Consider the following 27,454-nt stretch of genomic DNA (forward strand, 5'->3'; position numbering starts at 1 on the left):
TATCTGTAAATTCACGTTTCAAAAACGGCAAATATCTTTTACCGCCATGTTGTTTACTTTGCCTCAATGCTCTGTTAGTACGTCATACGCTTCGTTGATCTGATTGGTTGATTCGGCCACCTATGTTTGGCCACCTATGTTAGTGATAGACAGGTGATTTATCCAATCATCAACCAGTATTTTCGCCTCTTCGCAAAAGATCTCCAACTGAGAGTTCCCACATGGATATGCAGAGCACATGCAAATTATGCGAATCAATCCATCTGGCGGAGGTTACATTATCCTACTGTTACTGCAACCTGAAAGTGTCAGTGTTGTTTGAAAAGTTTTGTCAATTACTAAAGAAGCAGGAAAGGTGCAGGCATATTGAGAAGTCTGTGGTTGGAAAGCTATTAAATGGCCTTGTATTTTCTTTGAGAAAAAGACAGCAGTGCAGTGGAGCTGTACTTAAAAATGAGAGAAAGCCATAAATACATGAACACAACATCTGGCAATAACTGATATGTTTCAAACAGGGTGTTGTGCCTGTGTGCTCATTAAACTTAAATATGATGTTGATTGAGCAGCTAATGCACTGTGGTAATCACACTAAATTGATAAGATATGTACCTTGCGGCGACCTATATTCATGCCACACAGTCAGATAAGTCAGATAGTTGGTTTGCCTGTCTGTCTCTAGACTCTAGATCATGAAAGATATAGCTGAGAGCAAAATATCCACCACAAACTTACCTAAATGATAATCTTATTTAAGAGCTTAATTGAAGCTGAGGTAAAAACTTTGACATGTTGTTACTACATTAATGAGGATTTTGGATGCTTTGCTGACATTTGCCAGATAAAGCCGATTGGCGGCATCCTTTTCATCCTCCTACACTCACTGAACACACCTAAAAGCCGTCTTAATAAATCAGATGCTAATCACACAGACACGATAAGTACAAGCCTTCACAACAGCTGCTGCAATGCAGAAAGGAGAAAAGAGGGAATCAATAAATTATGATTACCGTACACACACACATTTACGCGCCTAATACCTTTGAGCAAGCCCAAGCAAGCACCAAGATCGACATAGTGTGACATCTTCAAGTCATTACACATTTTGGAAACTGCTTCTTTACACTAATTTGTCAATCATCCCATGCATCGCTGTAGGTGAGACACGCACGCTGCAGTCCTGTCGATACAAAGTCAAATTACGCCCTCGTTTTTAACTCTTTGATGCTTCAACTGTATAATTGCATTGCTGATGGGCTGATGGCAGTACAGGCCTCACGGTCCTTGTCACGTCAGCTCCGAGGTCAATTTAATCAGGTGTGTTGACAGCTGGCTAATTACAGAGCCGTCCTTCGTGTGCTGGTAGGTCTTTTGAAGCACAAAGATATACAGGATATATATACACATACACGTTGCAGAAAAGGTTATACTGTGTGTGTGGTTACAATATACTGTATTACAGTTAAACACGCCTGATTAGAGTAATCACTCTGCGTCTTCAAATTACACCCAAACAAGATCTCAACTGACAAATGAATTGTAAACATACAAAAAGTGAAAATAAAGGTCTGACTGTATTGCAGATGTTGCTGCTATAAAATAGACATAAACATATAAATCTAATCATTAACAAACCAGGACTTTCATGCATGTTTGACAGTCAGATTGACTGTCAACAGTGGTTTGGAAAAGACATATGAGAGTAAAATATAGTTCAAATAATGTCTTTTCATGTTTCGAAAGGAGAATAATGAAGAGAAGAACGGCAGAAATCTTCCATCAAATACTGTCAATCTTCAATTTAGAAAGCAGCAGAAAAAGACAAAAAAAGAACCAGAATCTGTTCTTTGTTAAACCTGTCGTCTTTATTCTCCAGCAGAGTGGACAGAGGAGAGAGCAGAGAGGCTCGGTGGAGGGGGGGAAGAAAAGCAGCTATTTTTGTAATTGCTTTTTTTGCCAGTGCTGAGAGAAAAGCGGTGGGGAAAGTTTTGAGAAATTTAAACAGCCTTGACAGCCAGGGTGTAGTCGTATTAATCTTTTCAAACAGGGAGAAAACCCCTCTATCATAAACATAGACACACTCTGAAATCAGCGGCAGCGTTGCATGAAGTCTATTTATTGCCGCTGTCAGGAAAACGTACGTATCCAGAAAGTCAATATATTGAGCTGCTGCATTTTGGAAATCATATAAGAAATTATGAAATAATTGAATTAAACCTGCAGGAATCAACTTATTTTAGCGGAAACAAACTATAAACACACTCAAAATTAGATAAAAAGTATAAATACTTAATTTATTCTGAAATACTGTTATTTTCAGAATTTAATTTAAACAAAACCCCTTATTTTGTGAAAAACAAAAAAAAAGTGAGAAAAATTAGAGAACAGTAACCATTGTGTCGGAAGAGAAGATTTCAACAATGTTTTCTCAGGACTATAGGATTCAAAAATGAAGTGTAGAGGCCCTTGCTTTGAATGACTTCAGCACATCTGCACCCACAGGACATCACTAGTTTCTCAGACTGCTCTGCTTTGATCTAAGTCCATTCTTCTTGCAGTCTCTTCCACAGTTCAGTAACTGTAGTGGGTTTCTTAACCATTACTTTGTTGCCAAGGATTTTCCAGAGATTCTTTATGGGGTTTAAATCTGGACTCCGGGCTGTCCGTTTCATTGTTTCAATATTCTGAGCTTCAAGGAACTGCGTAACCTGTTTTGCAGTTTGACAGGGGGCATTGTCTTGCTTGAAATGTGCAGCTGATTGGGGGACAATTGCAGTGAGGGTATTGCATATTGCTGAAAGCATTTACAAACATTTATATTCACCCTACCATGGAGATGAACAAGAGGTTTATTTAGATGAAAGAAAGGAATCATTGTTTCCATATTCTGAGCTTCAAGGAACTGCTTGACCTGTTTTGCAGATTGACAATCTCTCTGTCCATCTGTCCGTCTTTTCTCTCTTTCTCTCTCCTTTTCATCCTCCCCAACCGGTCAAGACAGATGGCTGTCCTCCATAGAGTTGGGTCTGTCTGACGTTCCTGCCTGTAATAGGGAAGGTTTTCGTTGCCACCGTACTCTACGGGAGAATTGTTGGGTCTATGTAAATCATAAATAAGTCCTAGAGTATGGTCTTTACCTAGTATGTAAAGTGTCCTGAGATAACTTTTGTTATGATTTGGCACTATAAATAAAATTGAATGTAATTGAATTGAATTGAATCACAGTAAAAGAAAATACAGACAGAAAAAATTGAGATGAAGAGAGTGTGTAATTGTGTCATAGACAGTTTAAGGCTGTTCTGTCACAGTGTTTGCAGAGTTATTAACTGCCTCTGATCCAAGTGTACGGCTAAACCTCCCTCCAGCTCACACAGCTAATCACACCCGAACGCCACCGACCCTGTAGAACCCGGGAATCAAAGAACAACATGCAACCCCTGAGTGTAAATGGCACTATCCTCCTGCTACCCGGCTAACACTGTTTTTCTTTCACTCCCTTCACTCTCCCGCCGTCTCCATCTTTTTTTCCTGCAAATTAAGGAAGTGTGGCAGCATACAGAGAGCGAGAGACGAAAAAAAGTTGGGGGTCTAATTTTGGCAGGCGAGACTTTTTCCCCTCACCCTGTGTTTATTCTGGCTCTATTAAAACATCTCTTTGGAGGAGAGGAAGGGAATTATGGAGGGAGGAGAATAAGGAGGAGGAGCATTGGCACAGTGTAGAGGAGACGCAGTGATCCTTCTCTTAGTGATAACTTGTGGCATGAATTTAGGATTAGAAATAAAACTGACTTAGAGTTGTAGATGTGAGACTCAAGTCATAAAAATAAGGACTTGAGATTTCCAGTGGAAGTATAGCGGACCAAATAACCCTTCATAAAACTACAAGTGTCATTTTTACACGTTGTTTATGTATGGATTAAACAAATGATAATGTGTTAAATTGTGAACTTTAAAAGCCAGGCTAGCTGTTTCCCTCTGTTTTTAATCTCAGCTAAGCTATCCGTCTGCTGGCTCTTACTACCTACGTATATATCTTCTCATCTGATTCTCTGCAAAAACATGAATAAGCATATTTCCAAAAATGTCAAACTATTCTTTTAATGAAGACTTGACCGGAGTGTTTTTGCTTTTAAGATTTTAAGTTTCGATTGTTCAAAACCCGGACAGACATGCCTTGCATAGCCACACACCTTACATATTTAATCATTAGGCCTCCATATTGAAAGGACTTTATGTTAACTATTACTGCGCTTTTAACAAATGCTTTTGAAGGAAATTCACAGTTTCCTTTTTCATTTATAAACTTGTCACAAATGACATGAGACTTTAAATGGACATGCTTTAAAAGGCATACAGCAAACAGCAGCTTGGAAAAGAATCCTTAGAAATCTGAAAATGTCTGTGTTTCAAACTTTCCCCATTCCCCCTGTCTCTTCCTTCCTGTACGTCTAATCTACTCTGTTGTAGTTTCCCCGGTCTTTAGCGGCCACATTGCACACAAGCTGCCTGAATCGTAGTTTAAAATCAGAGCTGTCAGCTCTTAGTTTGCCTGTGGCTTCTCTCAAAAACCCAACGCTGAGGCAATCACACACACACACACACACACACACACACACACACACACACACACACACACACACACACACACACACACACACACACACACACACACACACACACACACACACACACACACACACACACACACACACACACACACATACACACACCACAGTGTATACATAAGCCCAGCGTAGAGGGGATGGAAATGAGAGCACAGACCGAAGCAAAGACAACACTGAGGACATGAAGTTCACGTTATGTTCAGGTTCAACAAGGTGGGTGGCAAGAAATTTTCCCCCAAATTTGTGAGTAATATTTGTGGCTAATTTTTCCCAAGAAAACGGAAGTCCCTGCACTCTCTGTAACGCTTTGTTGAATGCAGAGATGATGAGAGGAAGGAGTGGGATGTACAAAAGAAGTATATTTCACTGAAACTGACAAGCTTCTAAACCAGATGTCTGAGAAGAAGTTTTGACGTTTGAACAGCTGCGGCATGAGGTAAGCGGCCGCGGGTCATCACGTGTCTTCATTAGGTGACCCTGTCTTCTTGACGGCCTGCCACCATACTTTACAGCTAATAAGTTGGCTGTGGCACTAATGATGAGTAGCAGTGACGATCAGCCCACTACGACAGCAGCTCTGCAGCTGTCAAAGGAGGCCCCTGTCTGTTCAAATCAAGTCTGTAATGACTGTAATGAGACTCAAGACTGCATGTTGGTCTTCGGTTGACTGCAACACTTTCCTTCACAAGTTGGCAGAAAAAAAACAACATAAGGAGAACTTAATGTATTCAAACTTTTTTTTTTCAAACAAAAAGTTTAATTTAATGTCTTACGTATTAAATATGTAACTTCAATGAGTTTATTCTTTCAGATGCTTAGATTAAAGCAGTCCTGAAAGCTTAATTAAATCAGCTGGAACAACCGATAAAGCATTTGCCATGCACAGAAAATTCATTGATATGATAATTGCAGTGATTTAATGGTACTAAGATACATAACTCTTGTGTAAAATTGGATTACGAAAGTCTTATGATCATAATTAAAAATCATGCCAGCATAGCAATGCCATCCTGATCATCTCTCACACCAACGTCAATCACATCCTTCCACTTTCTGATCTACATTTATTTTGCCATTTTACTTTATTTCCAGTGTTGTCACAGTGTTGTTTTTCCATCTCATTGACAACTCCTTTGAGAACATTGCATTGTGATTTCTTCGTGAGCCAACTGTCTCATCACTGTCACTAAATCAATAACATGTACACAAAGGAATGGTAGAAACAGATGTTTGAAACGGAGCATGCGTATAGGTATATATATCATGTGTGTGTGTGCAGTCGTCGCAGTGTGTGAGTAGATTTAGTAAGTGTCTGATATCCACTGTGTGCCAGCAGTTTTGATTCACAGAATGCCGCATGGAATATGGCAGCAAGCCTTCCCATAAACTCATTGGGGAAAAGCATCCAGCTTAATTCCTTTGATCTTGCGAGAACCAAACGAACTGAGAAAGTTTTATCCCAAAACAACGCAAAGACGTCAAAACAAAGCGAAGGAAGCTCGCCAGACTCAAAAGGTTTTAGTGGAATGTATTTGTGGATACTATTTATGAAACATTTTGTATCGTTTGGTTTTATTTGCTACTCTCAATGCCCTATTTAATTTGATGTTCATGTTAAAATATTAGGGCTGCGGTTGGTTTTGCTGTACGTTCAGACAGCCGGCAGCTAATTAGGCAACTATAAAAGGTTATACGACAAGAAACCACTGAGACAGATGTGTGTCATTTTTCTATACAGCTCATTTGGGCAGCAATATTTCAAGAAGACTTCAGTTAATCAACTTAACTCACCAGGACACTGACTCTTATTATAATAACTTCATTATAGGCCTGAGAGCAGATGAACGTCTAATTATGGCCCGGAAATTAAATGAATGGCACAAGTTTTGAATTTGATGACATTTAGAGTCACAGCCTGTTATCTGATTAGAGTTGTCTAAGAATTAATAAACCCCATTTTTTCCAATACTACGAGCATCAATGTTTTATAGACACTATAAAGTGTGGTATAGACATCAACATCTGCTTTGTGATTGGTGAACAGTCCTGTTCCCCGCCAAACAGTCCACATGGTCCACATTCCAACTGTGGCCCACGGCTGAGTGTACACAGTCCATATTAAAATGTGAACCATGTGAGCTGTGATGGTTGGGCAGAAACAGCAGAATAGAGCATCAGGCATTTCGGATTTAAAGGCTCGTATTAAATATTCATTTAGCCGCAATGAAACCTGCACCAATAAAATAGAAAATTACAGACCGAGCCTTGTTCGAATGTGACTGATTACTCAATGATTATGCTGCAGAGAACTTTTTAGGTTAGCTCTTTACGAGCAATGGATTATGATAAGAATTATAGGATTAAATAAAAAATGCTGCATTTTTTCAGTTTTCAGACTGTCGGCAGACAATATGTCAGCAAACAGTGGGAACGTTGTTACACGCTCTTTAATCCATTTACCAAACTTTACATTCCTCTTTAGCTTATCTATGAAGTCATGACCTCCTATAATTAAATTTGTTTCAATTATGGACACATTGGAAACAGGCCCAAAAATAACTAGCAATATAGATAGTGAATCAAAATGAGTTTATCTCTTTCTCTCCCTTTGTGTGATCCAGGGCCAAAAAACACAAAAAAATTAACACTTGCAACCAATGCATGAGCATGCAAGAACTCCATAGGACTTGCAAATCTACCTGAAAGTGACAAAACAGTCCCCTGTATTACATTCTGGTAAGTACAGTATGAACAGGCGAACAGAGAGAAAAATGGATAAAAGGAAAAGCAACTTACGTTGGCCTTCCTGCCAGAGTTGTAGGGAGTGGATCTGGAAAAGAAGACAAGGGGATTTTTTACAACAGGATAAACAATATTGCTCCCAGATTTTTCTCTGCACGGGCTGCCAGCTACAAGCAAGAATCGGTGGAGAGGAGTGCTGAAAGGAGCCAGATCTCTAGTGGGAAAGGATGAGTAGGAAAAAATGTCTTTGTTTGTCACAGTAAGTGGTTAAAACACTCGAAACACTCGTAAAAAAACATTTTATTGTGACATTCGCATGCCAGTTAGTTTTTAAATGCTTGGCTGGCAGCCTTGGAATATACATCTGCTACTGTCATCGCTCAAGCTCCTCTTACCAAATTTGACGAACAGCACGCCTGTCGTGGACACAGTACCCTGGGTGTTGGTGGCCACGCACTGGAAGTAGCCTGTGTCAGTAGTGTCCAGGTTGCGGATGCGGAGGCGTGATCCGTAAGGCATGGACCTGTACGAGATTCGTCGTGGCTCCTGCACCACCGGGGCGTCATTCTTCAGCCAGCGCACCGTAGGCAGAGGGTTGCCGGACACGCGGCAGAAGAGCTCAGCTGTGTGGCCCAGAGAGGTGGTGATGTTGTTCATGGGAGCTTCAAGACGGATGAAGAAGGACCCTGGAAGACAAAGAGGCACAGGAGAGATGAAGGAATGAACCAGAATTTGGAAAAATATATATAAAAGTGGGGCAGAGTGAGAAGAAACGTCATGAGATGATTGAAAGAGAAAAAGACTAAAGGAGAGGGAAAACATTGTATTACACAAGGCCAAGAACTAAGACATAAATCAAACAACAGTTACTGTATCAGAGCTAGATACTGTATCAGAGCTAGATATATAAAAAACATGCAAAAAAAGAAGTAGTGGTAAAACAACTGTGTTTTCAGACACATTCAAAGCCTGGTTTTGCAAGTTATGGTTGTGGTTGCCACTGTGGTGACACCTAATTTCACTTTTCATCATAGCTGTATGATGCCAGAGGGTTTCCTCGCATGCGTATGAGCTTATGATGCAACATCACCTGTGTTTGAAAAAGAAAAGAACTTTCTTAAGGAGTGAACATGAACCAACTGTGACGAGTACAGAGGGCGTTTTTGCATGATTATTTCCCAGAACCGCATTCTTCTATTCCTCAAAGTGGTCAGCAAAAAACAACCTTGAGGGCCACCCTAAGAGTTTAATATGCAGGGAAAACATTGGTGTTAATGTCACGAAAAATTTCTGGAAAGTTCCCTCAACCCCAAAACCCATCTTAGGTATGCAGAAATTCTCCTGGTCAGACAAACTCAGCCAAAACAAACAAAAGGAGGAGAACACATACAGGGGGATCTCAAACACTAGCCAGACAAACTTCAATTTGTGTGAATAGAGAGGCTGAGGAGTAAAAATAGAGACACGCACTTACCTATGCAAGGACGCCCACACATTTAAATCTTTACTATGCCATGCAAATTAGTTAGTTAGGCATGGCGAACATTTCTTTTTTCTTTTTTTTTTTTTACATTTAAAGCTTTAAAATTACTTTTTTGGATATATATCTGGTGAAACATGACCATCCAGGGAAGTTAGAGATAGAGTTGTTATAAGATTGACACCTACAGTAACGCAACCAAAAACATTTCACAGTTGCCTCCTGCTTCACAAAAAGGCTTTTCCAAGCAAGAGCAATTCTGTCATTCTCAAAATTTGTTCTCTACTAATATGCTTATCCTCTGCGTGTTTATTCAGGTGAACATACAGTAAGTATAGCAACACTACAGAAAACTACTGTGAGTCAGCTGGAGAAACATGTTAATAGAATTCCAACATAATCATAACAATGTTATGTAACTGAGTCCTGTAATAGCTCCTAAGAAGCTGTGTGTGCAGGTAGCTTTTCTTTCCTGCATGGAGCATGCAGGGGCCCTTACTTGGTACAGTATACCCTGTCACCTTAGTAACCCTTTTGGTTGTACGTGCAGCTCATCTGACGCCAAGTTTAAAATATTGTCATGAGGTGTGTGTGCAAAATGAGCGCCTAAGACATGTTTGTGAAAAAGAAAAGTGGGTACATTTGTCTTGGCATATGTGTGTGTGTGTGTGTGTGTGTGTGTGTGTGTGCGCAGCACACAATGTCCTCCCTAAAGCCCCAGGCTTAACACAGCAATGTGGTAATAAAAAGTGTGTGACAATATGAGGAGACTCCCACCATCGACCACACCACCGCCAACACCCCCACTCTCCCCTTAACTCTCTCCCTTCTCACCCACTTTTTATCTGTCCTCCTTACTCTACATACACAGATTAGTTTATTTGTTCAGTCCTGTCTCTCTGTCTCTGCATATTGAAGACAGAATCATCCATTCCATCTCCCCCCGTTTTTATTCTACCACTCTTTCCTGTCCGTCTCCATCTACTTACTCCTCCACTCCACTATCCACGTAGGACGGGGGCACTCTTGCATGACATGATTTAGGGTTTGTCCACACGTCCCAAAATGATTATTTTTCCCCCCTTGTTCTTAAAAGGTTTACCCTAAACACAGCGTTGTCTCAAGAAAATCTGGGTACACACGAAACCATTGAAACCGACTCAAAGCGCTGTGGTACACATGCCAGGCCTATACGTGGCGCTGTAACTCTGGCACAGAAATACTCCAAACACATAGAAGAAGAAACTGAGCATGCCCGTTATTTTTGTTGTAGTTGTCACGTGACGTGGCGGGGTGAGAACGTCGAGGGTTAGACGTCAAAGGCTATAGGTTGGAGAGGTGCGACGATGACAATCACTTGAAAAAATATGCAGATTAGCTGTCCAGACGAAAACGCAAAGGAGGTGTTCTGAGATTTTTCCACCACTTTTGAGGCTACAGCAAAACGCGTCTTGGTTGGTTGTGGATGGCCCCTCAGACACGATATATAAGTCTAAGCAAAGTCTAAAAATCTAGCCTGCACGCATGCACGCACACACACACACACACACACACACACACACACACACACACACACACACACACACACACACACACACACACACACACACACACACACACACACACACACACACACACACACACACACACACACACACACACACACACACACACACACACACACACACACACACACACACACACACACACACACACACACACACACACACACACATTTAAAGAGCATTTCATGTACTGACACAGACTCCTGTAGCTTCTGTGTGGTTTAACATGCCATCTAAATGCATTATCAAGGCAAAATCGGATAATGAAATGTCGGTGGTGTAATGGGTTGTAGCTAATTGATAGCCATGCCACTCTTATATGACTATACTGTACATTAAAAGGGTATGCTCCCACAGAAGGGAATGCAAAAGAACATATAAAATGTACAATGTATATGAGTTTCAATTATATCTGTCGAATCTGATTGTGTTACCATTTGTAATCACTTTAAATGTCACGATGTTAGAGATTAAAGACATGACTGCGTTCCTTCATCAAGCATTAGGCCAGTTTAAGTTCAATATTTTCTCATTAAACTTTTGTGTGCTGTGTTATTTTCACTGAAATTGGACTCCAGGTAAGATTCTGGACAGAATCTAAATCTTTCCAAGAATCCAGGGAATCCTTGTGTAATGCTTTATAACAATGTGTTTTTGGTCCTCTGATTGGTTTCTCAAAGGGTAAAGGCCTGCGGACACAAAATCTGTATTTTTCATTCGAAACTCTTGCATGTATATAATTAAATACAACTTCATTGTATCAATCATGTTTATACACTGAGTCAGAAACCTTTGTAAGACTCAATTTTCTGCATTTTTTTTTTTTTTTTGCATCCGTCAAAAGTCTTTAAACCACTCAAATCCACCACACCTGTGAACGTCATTATCCAAGCCATCTGATAAACTGATTTCTCCCAGCACAAAGCACTTAACAACAAACAATGCAAAAAACACAAAGATGGGGAATTTAAAGTATCATTTTATAACTCATATAGGTCAGATGGATGATGATGATGAGGAGGGGGATGAAATAGAATATGAAGACAGCACACAAACAGAGAGAGAGAGAGAAGGACAGAGAAACAGAGCTACAGCATCATTCTCATAACAAACAGAATAACAAAACGCATTGGATTCAGTGGGCAAGGTTTCTATGTTTAACGATTTTTACCACATGACAGATTTTAAAAGAACGCATAGTGAGAATAGTGAGTGAAAAATAGTAAATTGGTGTGCACAGGTTTTAAGTTTAATAGGCTTTGCGAATTTGAGCAAAGCACAAAGAAGCATTTATGGGAACAGCAAAGATTTGCATTTATAGGATCATTAATATTCTCTAACCTGAGGTCATTGCTACTGGAGATACATTTGTCTTAATGTGGATGTGTGCATGCTTACTACGAGGTCTGCTGGGAATCTGCGGTGAACCAAATCTCTCCTACATGCTGATGCAACACTTCGCCAACTTAATGTGCTGCTTAAGTGTGACTATATTGTCTTACAACAAAAAGTACTTTATACATTAAATGAGAACAGACCCCCCTCTTAAAAGACACGTCATGCAAACTGAGTCAGTTTATCGCCGTCTCATTAGTTGAGTTGATGGAAAAGAAAATAGTTTTTGGAGCTGTGTGCCTGCACACTTCATTAGCCGCTATAATAACTGACAATAAAGCAGTGGGGAGCAGAAGAAAGGAAAGAGACAAGTGGTGACGACAAGAGGGGATGATGAGAAGAGAGGTGAAGAGGAGAAAGATGTCCTGCCAATGTCTGTGCAACAAAGCCACTCTGTATGTAATAGTCTCGTGGTGAGTGTTGTGGTATTTGGCACAAGGAGTACTGTGAAACTCAAACCGTTGCTGCGGACTGTCCCTTTAATGTGGCGGGCAACTAAATGGTGCCTTGTCATCAGCGTGCATTTTCTCGCAGTGGTTTTGTACAATCAAACACTCACATGCAGGCACACAAACGTAAACACACGCACACCCACACAACCGCAATGCACACAAACTATGCATGTTCCAAACTAGACAGGTTACACAATACCTTTTCATCTCAGCAGCAACCATACCCTGCCTTTTCATCTCAGCAGCAACATTGTATTTCTATATGTGAATATATGTCTATATTCAGTTACACACGTGTGCGCACACACACACACACACACACATGCACACGCACACATTAAAGTAAAGCTGTGCGAGGCAGGCTGCTCTCAGCAAGACACAGGCACAGAAACCTGAGTGGCTGCACAGCTAACTAAACATAGTCAGTAGATACACTGAGGAGCTGGGACTGCAGCATTGGCAGCTACGGATAAAGGTGAATTTCATTAAAGTTGGGTCACTCTCCAACAGAGAAAGAGGGAGGGCAAAGGAAGGAAAGGAAGCACAAACGGATCAAATGAAACAAAGAAAAAGAAAGAAAGAAAGAAAGCCCCAGGGAAAATGACTTCAGTAAACTATCATCACCCCTGATTTCAGCTCAATAATGAGCCTCTTTCAGCATGATAACTTCCTGCTACTGATGCATACTGATAGAGCAACGCTACCTGAATGCTGTCTACTTGGTCAATCAAAACCATACCCTGCCTGCAGACAAAACAAGTGGTGCAATCACCGTTCATCCATCAGATAAGAAACAGATGTTAGACATGGGGCTGAGCTCAAAGTGCGCGCACACGCACACACACACACACACACACACACACACACACACACACACACACACACACACACACACACACACACACACACACACACACACACACACACACACACACACACACACACACACACACACACACACACACACACACACACACACACACACACACACACACACACACACACACACACGCGCACAAGCACACACGCACGCATGCACACACACTAGCAGGCTTTATTGGTTTTCATATTTCATCTTGTTGTGGAAAAATTAAGCTGTCACTATGATCTGTTTGGAACTACTCCTCGCTGTATTTATGATTTTTTAAACATCCTTGATTGGTCACCATAATCATTATCTTGACTAAACTGCTCAATCATGTCCAGAAACTACCGTCTTCTCTCTTGCCCGAGTGTTTAACAATGTCTGTTTTTGTGTACACAGAATCTGCTGTGGGACGGATGTTGTGGGAGATTTGGCTTTGCAAGAATTAAATAAACCTGACAAAATGAGAGATCAAAAAATAAAAGTTCAATGAAGTCTGATGATGAGCATCTTCCAAGGCATGTCAGCTCTCCAAGCCCAGGGCAAACTGAGGAGAGGGGTGAGATTTGACTGATAACTTTGGGCAACAGTGTTAAGAATATATCCAGAAAACTTTATGGATCTGACCCAGTTAGTTCCCGCAGTGCTGACAGCAGAACGGCAGTTTTAAATGCCTCCTCTGGCAGGATCTGCTGATCTAAACCTGGGCAGCTCCAGGAGACGTGACCATCCTCACCACAACATAAATATTTTTTACGAAACTGGCAAGAATCCTTACTGATCAAGGAAAGGAAGAAATAAGCTGACCAACTGGGAGAACCAAGCAGCCCTTAAGGTATTTTCATCTCCCTATTGCATCCTGTAGTCAATTTTCTTGGGGTTTTGGACCAGGTGAGGTGCATGCTAAAATGTGACTTGTTGACAAGTTTGTTTTCTACAAGCCTTGCAAATGCACAAACCTTTTTATTACTGTGCAAGTAACTCCTGGAGATCTTGAGCACATTGACGCAGTGCAGGATCCTCTGTGAGTGGGCACCGCTCTCTTTTTGATGCAAAGAAACTCACTTAGTAAAAAAGATTAAGATTATCATGTTAACGATGCATTCATGTGTGCATGATGGCTACCCTATGTGTCCTGTGTTCCTTCAAAAAGTTTGCTGATGTGTTTGATGCATCTTCAGATATTTATGCAATTAAGCACATCAGTGGTTGGGGCATTATATAATGATGTCAAGTAGGATCAGCAGCAAACAACAAACATTGTTGCTGCTTCTGCTTTTCTTTTGTGATCTTAATACTAACAATACAGTAACCTGAACAAGTGCCGAGGTCTGATCTTTGATGGCTGTTTGACGAATCTCAGCTTGATAAGTGGTATAAAGGTAGCTAGCTACTGAACTACATCCATGTGTGCCAATACAGTCTGATTATCAAGCTAATTCTGATGTCGGCCCGTGGGTGATCAGTGCTGTGTGGATGACATCTTCGTGTTTATAAATATGGATTGGGAAAAGCAACTTCCGTGGGCTCCTCCAGAAGGCAGTCTGGGAAATTAAGGAAATTTCCATCTGGAATAGAAGACATGACGCTTGCCTTATCTGTTATGTGATCACAGCTCTGTTGCATCTTTATCCAATGGTTTGCTCCTGCAGCACATCTGCAAAGTCTGGGTTTCTACTTCACATAAACATGCTTCATACTTCCTGTATTTACCTCAAAATAAGATGCCTGGCCAAACCAAACTGAGCAAGTTGATTAAATAAGAAGGACACCATACAGTAGAGGCTACTGAAATAAGTAAGGCTGAAAGAGTAATATATGGAGCAGAGTGTAAGACGATGTTGTGAGATCACCAGCACATTCTGAAGCTCGACTTTTGCTTTAAGCTTTTGCCTAAGAGAGATCTAAAAGTAGGTCAGTGTAAAGTGGGAAAATTAAGTGTGCATGTGGCTATATTCCAAGTCGATCGATTTAATAATAATTTAATTTAAAATAATAATTTATTTTATTAATATTCCTCTTCCGTGGCCTATAGGAGGGCAGTATAGGAGGAAGTGTCCTTTTCAGCACATCGTTGAATCTAATTTCAGATAACATGTGTTGATTGTACTGTGGACATATCACCGTGTATTACTCGTAACAGATATGTTCATGGCTATAAAAGTTATGGGTTTGTTAAGGATGTGTTGAAACTCAACCCTGCTTAGTGTGTTTGTGCTTGTGTGTCTTTACCATCACTAGAGGTGTTCCATGAAGAGGTAGCTATCACACTGGGGTCATGGGGAAAATCAGACCCTGTAAACAAGAGGAAATAGAGAAGACTATTAGCATATTTCTGACTGTTGGGCTCTACTGCTTTCCACTGCTGTTTCACTAGGTGGATCATGAACCCTGAAAATGAACCTTAAAACATGCTGCTGCCAACTATCACTGACCAAAGTATCAAAAGTTTACCAGTGGCACTAAGTGGAGAAGTTGAGTTATGCAAATTTTGCACAGCTCGCAACAACATACAGGTACATCTACTGGGAAAAGCTGATTGTCACAGACAGCGGCTTCCCTATCATCGATGATAAAACTTAAACATGCTACCGGGACTTGGAAACATCCCTCAGGAAATGAAATACTAGGGGCAAGTGAAGAAAGTAACAGTTCAATGCTAAACACAGCTGCAAACCTGACGTTGAGTCTGTATGTACGAACAGGGGGTCACTTTAAACTGCAATAACAGACGCACTGCTCTCGCCCAGACCTTCTGTGCCTGTGGGATGCCCTGAATTTTAAACGACAGCAGAAAGGCTATGCTATTAAGTTTAAGTCAAACAATGTCAAATAACAAGGTAAACATCTGTGTCAGGGCTAATGCTGCTTTATTTATATTATTTATTAAATACCAACTGCAATGTTGCAGCTACCTTTCAATGTAAAACACAGAGTTCAGACACAAACAAGCACACACCGCTTGTTTTCCGTCTTAAATCTGGTGATAATGTAGAATTGTATATTTGCTGGTGCAGATCAAAGGTCTGAATGTATAACAGGGAGCCCATCAGCAAGCCATGTGGACCTAATGCTGCATTATTACCAGCTGACGACAGAGCAGCCCTCTGCTTTTCATTATCGGAGAGAGGACAGAAAATGGGCCTCAGTGTTGCACTGGGGTGAGTCCTGACGAATGAAAAAGCCTGGAGGACTTCAACACGCAGGACTGACAAGGATGGGACCTGAAACAAGTTTTATATTTGCTGATTCTTTGGATATCAGACAGCTGACAAACACACATGCCTGGTGTGTGTGTGTGTGTGTAGTGCAAGCTGGGATAGTTTAACATGATGAATGAGCAAATGGCTGCAAGCCAACTAAGGGAATGCATGTTACATTGACAAAAGCGCAAGAACATGCACTGATACAAATAAACATTTATGTGCAAAGCTAGCGGTCTTTGCACATAGTAATAATATGTTTCAGTGACACGTTTGAAGACAAGTTACTTCTTCATGATTGTACAACTTGAAAACATGAGAAGCATGCAGGGTGACAGTCAGGGAGAAAGCCTGCCGTCAAACGGGACCAGGCGCCTCACACGGGGTCATGCTAATTGAGTGATAATGTGTTGTTTCACGCGTGCTGTGTCAGGATGGTAATGAGCTGTGATAATGAGCAGCGCTTTGGGCTTCTGCACCTGTTAGCGAGGTAGTCTGGAGGCTTGGCAACAGGCGGGCAGATTTATGAGTTAGGGTCAAAATTGTTAGAGATATGTGACAATACTGGAGGGTTGGACTACAATAAAGATATTTGTATGCTCATTATGTTATCATGTTATCTCTTCATTAAACTGATAATTATTACTCTCTGCTGGCTACACTATTATCCCCTCTTGAGAATGTCTTCGACCTTTGCTTTTATATACTTCGCAGTTGTGTTATGGGACCCAAGTGACTCTTTTGTTTGTTCCTGGAGGCTCCTAAGATGACAGTGTATTATGGTGAGTCTTGGCCCCAAGGTGAGTCTAAATTCTCTCTGTGTTCTGGGTTGATAGGCGTAAAGAAACACAGAGCTCTGTGGTTTACAAAGGACAGAGGAGAGGGGATGTTGCAGTTCACTGGCTTCACTAACGGAAAGTTAGCCAAGTGCAGCCAGGTGAGAGTTCAATAGAGGGGCTGGACACAGGAATACAAGGGAAGGGGAAGGAGGAGGGAAGAGGTGTACCATGATGAGGAAGTTTATAAAAACAACATGGACTAGGCACAGCTGCATAAGCTTTAGGAGAAATTGTGGTATTTGCTTGAGCAGACACAGCACATGTGATTTTTATTGACATTACCTTTTTGGAGATAGGACAGTTGTCCAAATAGACAAGAGGTTATGCCCTCACTTTTAGTCTACTTCTTCCTCTTCCATTGTATCTCTCCTCTATTTAGGTCACATCTGTAAGTTGTCTTTCACTGAGAAAATCATCTGTATCTGGGATGAACTGCAGAGCAATTTCTAGATGAGCTTTCTAATGTTTCTCGGTAACAGAGGGAAGCAATTGTGTTAGGCTCATTTGTTAATTAGGGCCTAAAAATAGGCTCCTTCACAGCACCTGTGTCAGTACTGTTCAATGATTCTTGAAGTTGTGGTTCTGGCCTTCTGATTGGATCATGATCCTGATCACGATGTTCTCCCATATGTTAACTGGACTTTTATAAGGGGTGTTCGTCTGCCAGTAAGAATCAGTGACAAGGATCAAAGGCTTACGGCCAAACTCAATGGGCTGCACACAGGCTATCGCAGGATGCCAGCATCATAGCGCGTTCATTGTGTCCGATTGAAGTGGCTACATGGGCTATGGAAGCCAAACGCACCTGTGACGCAGCCCCCCAATCAGTAAAAAAACTATATAAAACTGACTAAAAAAAAAAAGTATAATCTGTTTAAATTTTTTTTAAGATACATACCTCACAGTACCTGAGCCACTTCCAAACCCTCTAAGACCAACTGTATTAAAACTCAATGGCACAAATCTTTGCAATGGCAAGTTACATCACTACCAAGAAGAACTTTTTTCTGTCATAATTCTGTCCGAAATTCGGCTGTTTGTGTTTTTGTCAAAGGTGAACCAGAAAAAAAGCCGTATTCAGTCCAGCTGTATGTTGGCGGAGCACCACCTACTGTACTGATGGTCGAGTTACTCCGTCATTTTCCCATTCAACCCCCCTTAATGTATACCATGGGTAACTTGGGAACCTTATTATTCCCTTAATCGGGGTAAGGCCATTTTTGGGTTACTGATGTGCATGTAAACACACTGACAGTGAAGCTAGCAGCAGCCACACGCTATAGACATGCGATGTAGTCTGGCTGCAAGATGACAGTATAAAAAAAAAGAAGAAACTATTACTGTGAATTTCATTAGGTTTCAGCGGAAATACTCACTGATACTGTTACCAAGTGCCTGACAGGACAAAGAGTTTAACTTTGACTTGACTGCGGTTTGCAACTTTTTTCCTATCAACAGTCAACAGTGGTTTCTTTTAACCATGACCACGACTTTTCCCTGACCTTATCCGAGCATTTTTAGTTGCCTAAACTTGGCAGATCAGAAAATAATCATATAAATTGTTTTGGATAACGGTAATATGGGGTTATTTTTAAAGTGAACGGACAAAACTGCCTATTGACTATGATTTTTTTTATTAATGTTTTTATGAATGAGAAAATGCTCGTATGGATCCATTTGGAAAACAATGACATACTTGCATACTGGCCTAAATGCAGATACCTACACTGTACGCATGAATAATAAAGCAATACATTCACATTAAATATGTGCTATTTCATTGAACATTTAGGGCATAAACCCTTTTCACCGTTATTTTGGTACTTTTTTTACCAGTGTTTCTCAACACAGGGACTTATTATGACATCAATGTATGTTTCGGTGTAAGAAGTTGGCTAATTGATTTCATCTGGAAAGTGATCTTAACAGGCAGAAATGGACTGACAATTAAACTCACCTGAGACCCACAGCATGTTAAGCTGTGTGCACAGACAGCAAACCCCAGTGCATTATTTAGGTTAGCTTTACCAATTCATGGATGTTTGTGTCAGACTTGTGAATTAAAATGTTTTGCTGCCAACAGCGTGGACCGTTTACCGCCTTCACACTGGAGGTTAGTTTGTGAACGTGATCCCTTTCTTGTAATTGGCTCTTGGCTGAGAACGTCACTGCCATCGTGTATGTGATTCACATCTACAGCGCCTCCTGAAATCCCCTTTTCTCAGAGAATTTATCAGCACCAGTTGAAGTCTGTTTCGTGCCGTCTCTCCAGCCAAGAGCCAAGCTACCTTTTAGCTGCTTGTCTATAATTTCACATCACTTTCACTTAAGCAGCCACAAGTCAGCATCCCAGAACTATTAGTGCTCTGATACCATCTTTGTCCATTGGTTTTTATTAAAATGATGATTATCTGAATTGCTAAAAAGGAAAGCAGTATAACCTGGATCATAGAGCCATATAATTCCACAGCAGTAGTGATATATTGGATTCATGTTTTTCTTGGCTGTTGTTGCATAATTCAACTGAGAGTTTTAGAACTTCTTTCATTTGAAACTATATGCAACTCAATTGGCATCACTGTGGCAACATATACAGTAAATAGTTATCATGAAGGTTGCCTTAGAGAAGTCCAGATATCAAATCTCCACACAGAAAGTTTCACGAGAGCAGCCTCTGATCCTTATCCAGCTGTATTTGGCTTATCATCTTAAAATCATGCGGAGACACAAACTTCACACCTATAAAGTTTTGAGAATTTGGTGTGACTTTACTGTGGCAGCAGCATATGGGAATTAGTGCAGAATTTCGAACTCATGGGAATGACTGAGAGGACCAAAATAAAGGAGAAAGTGAGAAAGAGGGAGCCTCAGAGGCTAGAGCTGAACCAAATCAGAAATGTTCAATTTGAGCGGTTATGCATAGCAACTAATATGCTGTTATATGGTCTGAGGGGCTGTGTTTGGAGCCAGAGTGGTTGGTGTGGTGAGTGAGACTGATGTATGCACTTTCCCGCTCTGTTATTAGGGCCTCTCCCAAGGTCCTCTTCCATCCCTATTAGCTGGAAAATTGACCTAACTCAGGGGTTATCTGGAAGAACAGCAAACCCACCATTTTCACAATAAAGCTCTGTCATATTTCTGTTTTGAAGAGGGGAAAGATAGATATGCATAGAAGAGGAAAATTCAAGGATGATAATCATTCCCTTCTTCAATTTGTCTTCTTCAGCTTGCTCTTTCCATTCAAGCAAGTTCCTTTTTCGCTTTGTGTCCTTATTCTGTCTTTTTTATTTTTTTACTTTTTTATGTTCTCTACTAAACACGTCTCATCTCACTTCCCTTCTGCATGCGTATCAAAATAAAGTAGTTAAGGTATTAATGTGAACATCTATTCCTTTTGTAAACCCAAATGTGCAGTAACAGACAATGAGAAGAGTGAGATAATCAGCAAATGTCCAAGTGTTGCATGCACCCAGGACCAGACCAAGCACCATATACTGTAGGGATCAAGCTGCCTAATGAATTATAAGCGCAATTAAGCTCAAGATTGAAAAAATGAGTGGAAAGTTACAGTCTTGGCGAAAGGACAGGGATTTGAAAATATAAAGATTATTTCATGCCAAGAGGAAGAAAGAAAAAAAGAATGAGAGAGAGAAGAAAAGTGAGGGAAGACTGCAAAGGAGAGTGGAGGACTTGGAGATAAATGGAGGGAAAAAGACTTGGAAAATGTGAGTGCAGAAAAAAAGACAGCAAGCAAGAGAACTAAAAAAAAGACACTTCATAATAAACTCAGAGTGAAGGTACTCATAAAATCTGCTTTTTAAAAAGTGGGCTTCCGTCCCATCGGGCAGAGTGCAGGTTTATGTTGGCTGTAGAGTTTATTCATTGTCTCAGATGTAAATAACTTACTCATACATGGGCATCACAGAGTCAATGGACTGATGGCCAGCCACAGGAAAGGAGGAGACATAAATAAGAAGGTAGATGGTAATTCTAGTGGCTGATATGGTAATATATTACAACTTTTACCTTATTTTTGTAGTTTTGGCCATTTCAATAAGATTTGATGACATTCTACTTTGCAATGTAACTGCTGAGATCTGGGAACACTGCATCAGGCACTACAACAGTCTGCTGGGGGCAAGAAATCTAGGTTTACAATTTGACATGTTATAAACAAGCTGTAAACATTCAGCCAGATTATCTGAAAAAAAACAAAAAAACACTATTAGAGGCACACGTAATAATAAAATGTTAGGCCTACACAGCTACGCCAAGGAATGTAAACTATGGTGGATCAGTAAAGTTTCTTAACAGTATGTTGCTGTTACTGTATACATATGCTGTTATTATTCCGCCTTTTTTCCCTCTTCCAACTATTTAATGTGTCTGAAGCACCTTTCACCTATGAAATCTTCTAGACATTACCCGGATGTAAGAATCGGCTGGATTCACCCTCCCAGTTCCTCAGTGTAAGGTCTGCTAAATCTCAGAGTAAACCCATGTGTGAATAGAGCATCTCATTGTTCAGAGTATTCACAGCGAGAGTGTGACTTTTCTCTGGTGGAAAACAAACCTCTGAGGGTAAAGAAGGAGGGTTATTAACACAAAGTGCAAATATATGAAAACTGGCGAAACAACGAGATTCTGTAACTTCTGCCGGTAAGGGCCAACGCCAAAATTGTCAGAGTGATTCAAGGAATGGCAAGATACGGTTGTTGAAATAGCCAAATCAAACCAGCTCCATCACCATGGTGTATTTTCTCGTCATGTCTTGTCTCTTGCCACCTCCTATACGCTTTAATTGGGTGCCCCCCTCCCCTAAAACAAACTGAGGATTTCCAGTAAGTACGAATGCATTAGAAATGGATAATATCCTGTTGTGTGCTGCATGTGTGAAAGGGAAACTCTGGACTACGTCCGCACCTGAGTGTCCTACATTGTCCGGAGTGTTGTGGGATGAAATAACCTTAAATGACCCCTTAAAGAGAAATAGAGGGGACAAGACAGTGGAGCTAGAAAAAGTTTGTGTCTGAAGCCACTCCCTTGTTCACTCATTCACTACTCCCTGTATGTGCTTGTATAAGCTGCATCTATATGTGTGTGTGTGCAGTTTTTTGTATCCAGGCTCAACTGGTGCATATAGAGGAATAAAAGCAGGCCCAGTTCAGTGTTCACCTGAGAACATCATGGACCAAAGAACACAGGAAGCACTAACACACACACAGTCCTGCAACGCCTCAGAAAGTTCTGCTCTGTAACCTTATAAGACCACAGAAGTTGGTGTGTGTGTGAGAGTGAGAGAGAGAGAGAGAAAGAGAGAGAGAGAGAGAGAGAGAGAGAGAGAGAGAGAGAGAGAGAGAGAGAGAGAGAGAGAGAGAGAGAGAGAGAGAGAGGCGGACAGACACAGAGGTAGGGGGAGATGTGAGCAGCTTAGATGACAGGAGGCTGCGTGACAAGGCCCTTTTTGGATCAGAACAATAGACAACAAGAAAAAGAAATCACTCAAGTTGCAACAGACACTTGCTACAACATAAAAAAGCATGTTTTATCAAACTTGGGCTCTTTGGGTAAACATGCCTGTTTTTTAAAAAAAATAATATATATATAACTAAGTCTTCTTTAAATATTATGGTGTATGAACTTTCTGGAGACACTATATTTTTTACAAAGCTCTACATGTTCCCTCAAAATGCCAGTGTACAAATCTATTTTTTTGACAGATTTGTACACTACACACTGATTTTAATATGCATCTTAATTGTAGCATGAACTTATCGAACATTAAATTGAAACTCCGGACCACTTCAGAGGGGTTTAAAACTGCTGCAGAGCTACTTCAGAGGAAACTTGAGTACACCAAGAATAAAGCTGACACAGACCAACAAGTGCTGAGCAGATTCCTTAAATAGCAGCTTGTCACTTCACGGAAAATTATCTCATAGCATCAGGCTCACACGGACAACTGTCATTTCCCAGCATTCCTCAGTCCGTGGTAGGTGACCACGGTTGAGTGGCGAGCGCAGTGACATCCATAGGAAAGACACTGAATCTTTACGACGTCCGGGGATGTCGGCCTGCAGCACACTCTGACCTCTCGTGCAAAATCAGAATTTCCATCTAGGCATTAATGGGGACGGGGAATTTAAACCAGTAGCTTAATGTCATCCCCAGTCGCTACCACCACTCTGTCTAACCGCATGCAGCACAAACCGAGGGGAGTGGGCTACCACTATGTGCACTGAAACCCTATAGTAGCTTCCGAATTGGATAACTTACGTCACACTAAGATGTAACCTTTCTATCTCAATTGACAGTGGGGCTCAGCATAAGTCAACATTATCAATTATTGCGTTTCTATGGAACTTCAGTAGAATCATATCATGATAAAGTGATGCATTTTTTTCATTAACCTTTACTTTACCAAGATATTCCCATTGAGACTTAAAATCTCTGTTCCAAGGGAGTCCTAGTCAAGAAAAGTATAATTAAAGCAAATTATAATTAAAAACCAATCATGAAAATGAACTGCTGGAGCCCTGGTTTCACATATATGACGGTGTGTTTTACAGAGAGAATGACAGGGAAACAAAGGTCCTTCAGCCTAACATCAGTTTGCTAATGTTATGTGGGGAATGTGCATACATATGCCATATCTAGATTTTAATGGAAATCAGAAAAATATTCCTGATAATATTGTGATATTAATTTCAACCACATTAACTAGCTTAAGCTGACAGCTTGATAACTGCTATTCTTTTTACTAGTCAGGTCCACTCACGCATTTGTATCCATGGCCAAATTTAAATTTCCAGTCCGTCAGACTACAGCACTTGCATGTCTTTGAAATATAGGAGGAAACCTGAGAGTGCTGAGGAAACCAATGCAAACATACATTATATGTTTTTTTGGGGGGGTTTTGGGAGGGGAGGGTTATGTACAGTGAGGGCAATTTCACTCATCTCAATAGCAAGGAAAGGCTGGCTATGTGTTATGAATCACAGTTTATATTAAGCTACAGTGCATCTAACACATTTGTCTGTTTGGTCATGACAGAAGCTGTGCTCTTGGAGTAACCTCATGCGATGCTGATGGCTCTGCAGAACCCGTCCCCCCCGTCCCTGTGAGTCTCTGCAATGGAAACCCCACTGATGTAAGGCTTGGTTAGCCCATTTTGGGGTGAGGCTCCCCTTGACTCCTGTTACCAGCGATGTAAGCAGGCAAGTGAGGAATGTGGACAAGCATGTTACCACCTACTGTGCAGCTCATCTGTTTTCACCTGACAGGTCCAGTGTGTGTGTGTGTGTGTGTGTGTGTGTGTGTGTGTGTGTGTGTGTGTGTGTGTGTGTGTGTGTGTGTGTGTTGTGTGTGTGTGTACGTGAGCACGCAAGTGCTCAGCTTTCTGGAAAATCTGATCCAAGCCGAGAGACTGAGCCCGGAGACCTTGACGTAATCTGCAGAGGTAGCCGTCTGTCTGTTCATCCGTCTGTGGAATGTGGATAGAGTCATCACACCTGCATGTTAGTGTGTCTCTTTACTGCAGAGGATGTGCTACTTTAGCGCAGAATGAGACGTAGCGTTTAATGATGTAATTATGGTGCGCATTAATGTTACGTCTGTGTTTTGGTCTCTGTGTGTCATGGGGTCAGATGTGTGGAATGTAAGATGTAAGACCTAAAGCCAAAGTCAGTCAGGATGTCTGTGTGTGGTGACATGAATATAGTCATCTTGCTTGGCTTTTTGTACGTGACTTTTTTGTAAATAGTGTATCATGTGTGCCTACAGTGTGAATAAGATAAATATCATGTCGCATGCCTGCCTTGTGCTTGTGTGTGTTGTACAAAAACTGTGTGTGTGTGTGTGTGTGTGTGTGTGTGGGTGTGTGTGTGCATGTCTGTGTGTGCATGTCTGTGTGAGCACGCTCAGGTGTAGTCAGGGACAAATACACATTCCAAAAGCCCACTGCCGGCATTCCCGGATTCCTCAAGGATGACAAATTCAAAGGAGAGGCCCCAACAGATCAAAACTGGGAATGCCAAGTTAATGCTGCTAGATTTCAAACGTGACTTGGATTTATACATCATGAGACTGCAGTTGAGCCGGGCGCTGTTCCAAAAGCATTCTTTACGTCTGTTGGTATTTCGTCACTCGCCAGGCTGAGTATCTTGCCTGGTCGGCAGGAAGTATAATGACTGAAAAGTGTTGGCATGCCAGCTTAAATCAATGAAAGAATGTAGGTCGGACACTATCAAGGAAAACATAACGCGGCCATCTTAAGATAAAGATGGTTGATTTAAATGACACATCAAGCACAGTGATGGTGTCATTTTGAAAACATAGTTAGCCAGAATGCTGCTGGTCTGTTTTCCATCATACTAAATTAAGTACACATCTGTGTATTCCTCTGTTGGTATTTCCAAACACAATTAAGATAAGCATATTATAAATCACATAAATAAAACAAATTGTCAATCTTTTTTTGCTGTTTAAGCTCTGTAGGAGATGTTTCCCTAAAGAATTCCATTCATACAAGCACTGTGGTTTGCAGACTCTCCCTACCATCACTGTGCCTATTGAACTGACTGACGTGATGTGCAACGCGGGCCACTGATTGCTGGCTTCAGACTGCACAGATAAACTGTGCTGAAGAATTTTGGGATGCTTCTGGGAAACTGGGTGTGAGACATCGTGTCTCCATCAACTCATGAATCTTAGTCAGCTCTCAGCGACTGACGCTGTAGGATAGCCTCAGTCATGAGAAATGTGACTCTGGGCCAAAGAGAACGTTAGACTGGGAAAGACAGAGAAAGTGAAATAGAGAGAACAACTAGTGGGAGAAATAAGAGACAGGGAGATAAACAGCAGAGACTAAGTCGGGGAGAGATGAAAGCAAGAAAGAAACGCCATGGGCACAAGAAAATTTAATTCCAGTAAAAACGTCCTGTGTTATTATTATTCTTTGGTTTTCCAGCTCTATATTGGAGACATAGTCCGCGCTGCCAACAGCGAGATTCAGAGGCAAACAGAGAACCTCTGAGTCTTTCCAGCATGCTTCCTTGTCAATCACACCAATGCTCTATGGGAACTTCTCCTCGTCCCAGGTTAAGAAAATAAGCATCAGCATTCCTCCACTTGTTTAGAGGAAAAGGTAGCCGGCTAATGAGGAAGACAGGAGGATGGAAGAGAGAAAAGGACGGGATGGGAGAGAGACAAGTGGTGGGAAGGGAGAAGTGACAGTTTTGAGTCCCCAAAGACAGAGCTGAAAAGAAGCCAGAGACAAATGTCTCCGTCCAAAACACTTTCCGCTACTGGAGAAAAAATGATCTACAGCCGGGGAATTGGATCGGAGCATTTCCACATACCATGACATTAAAAAAAAATAGTTTTCACATACAGTACATCTCTGAATGTGCTGATAGATACGGAATGATTTAAAATATATAAACATTATTCAAGATATGGCATGCAGCCAATAAATATCAAAAGCATTGTGAAGAGCTGTGAGATAAACATGAGACAAAACCATCCAAGTATAACCCTCTAGCCTAGCTTGTGTTGTTAACGTTGAAAAGTAATAAGAAAAGAGTTTGCAATTCATCTGCAATGGCGGTTTCATTCGGTGGGTCCCATGAACCAGGGATGGCAGATTTAAATGACCCATGCATCAGAATCTGAAACAGAAGACTAAACCATCCTGTAAATCATGTACAGTTGGACAGTATCAGGTACATTAACTGAATCAGGGCTTCCGCCAGTGTACAGCAGGACACTTTTTAAACTAAAGAGTCGGGGAGCTGGAACGGAAGTCGGCTGACTGTGAGTCGGGCCCTATGGATTCTGAACTTCTCAATTTTGTAATTCTGTCCATGATTCTGTTATCACAGAACTTTTAGGGCCCTACTTTCATTCTGCCATCAGTCTGGTGCTGGCCAAGCCAGTCACATGAAAAAAAGAAAAAAGACACTTGCCATCGGACCTAACAACTTTTCTGGGGGTAACCCTGTAAATAAAACACTGACATCTATAAGAAATGGATGCAATTGAGTCATAATACAGGCCAATAAAAAAAATAAAGGCAGAGAACTGGCTGCAGTTCAGTTGGTTTTCACATGAAATAAAGTCTCATGCAAGACTATTTGTAGATCTTTAATCTTTTAATGACCTGCCGCCTACAATAAAAGGTTACAGCTGTGGCATAATACCAACATTTTGACTCAAAACTGAGCTTGTATTTATTTTAAGAAAACTACCAGAATAATGCTATCACCACAGCATGTTTCCATATTCACCCCAC

At 41.0% G+C, this 27,454-nt stretch overlaps 1 protein-coding gene across 1 annotated transcript in view; it reads right to left on the reverse strand.

Annotated features, from left to right (window-relative positions):
* The window catches only part of ror1 (receptor tyrosine kinase-like orphan receptor 1), a gene marked incomplete at its 5' end in the record, with an annotated part of 122,370 nt that overhangs the window by 24,395 nt on the left and 70,521 nt on the right, over positions 1–27,454 (reverse strand). The window contains 3 exons of the mRNA XM_083911581.1: positions 7,419–7,452; positions 7,760–8,050; positions 15,354–15,416. Coding sequence (XP_083767707.1) covers positions 7,419–7,452; positions 7,760–8,050; positions 15,354–15,416 — 388 coding nt within the window. The remainder of the gene's footprint in view (positions 1–7,418; positions 7,453–7,759; positions 8,051–15,353; positions 15,417–27,454) is intronic.

Source organism: Echiichthys vipera (assembly GCF_963691815.1).
Source record: "Echiichthys vipera genome assembly, chromosome: 3".
Classification (NCBI taxonomy): domain Eukaryota; kingdom Metazoa; phylum Chordata; class Actinopteri; order Perciformes; family Trachinidae; genus Echiichthys; species Echiichthys vipera.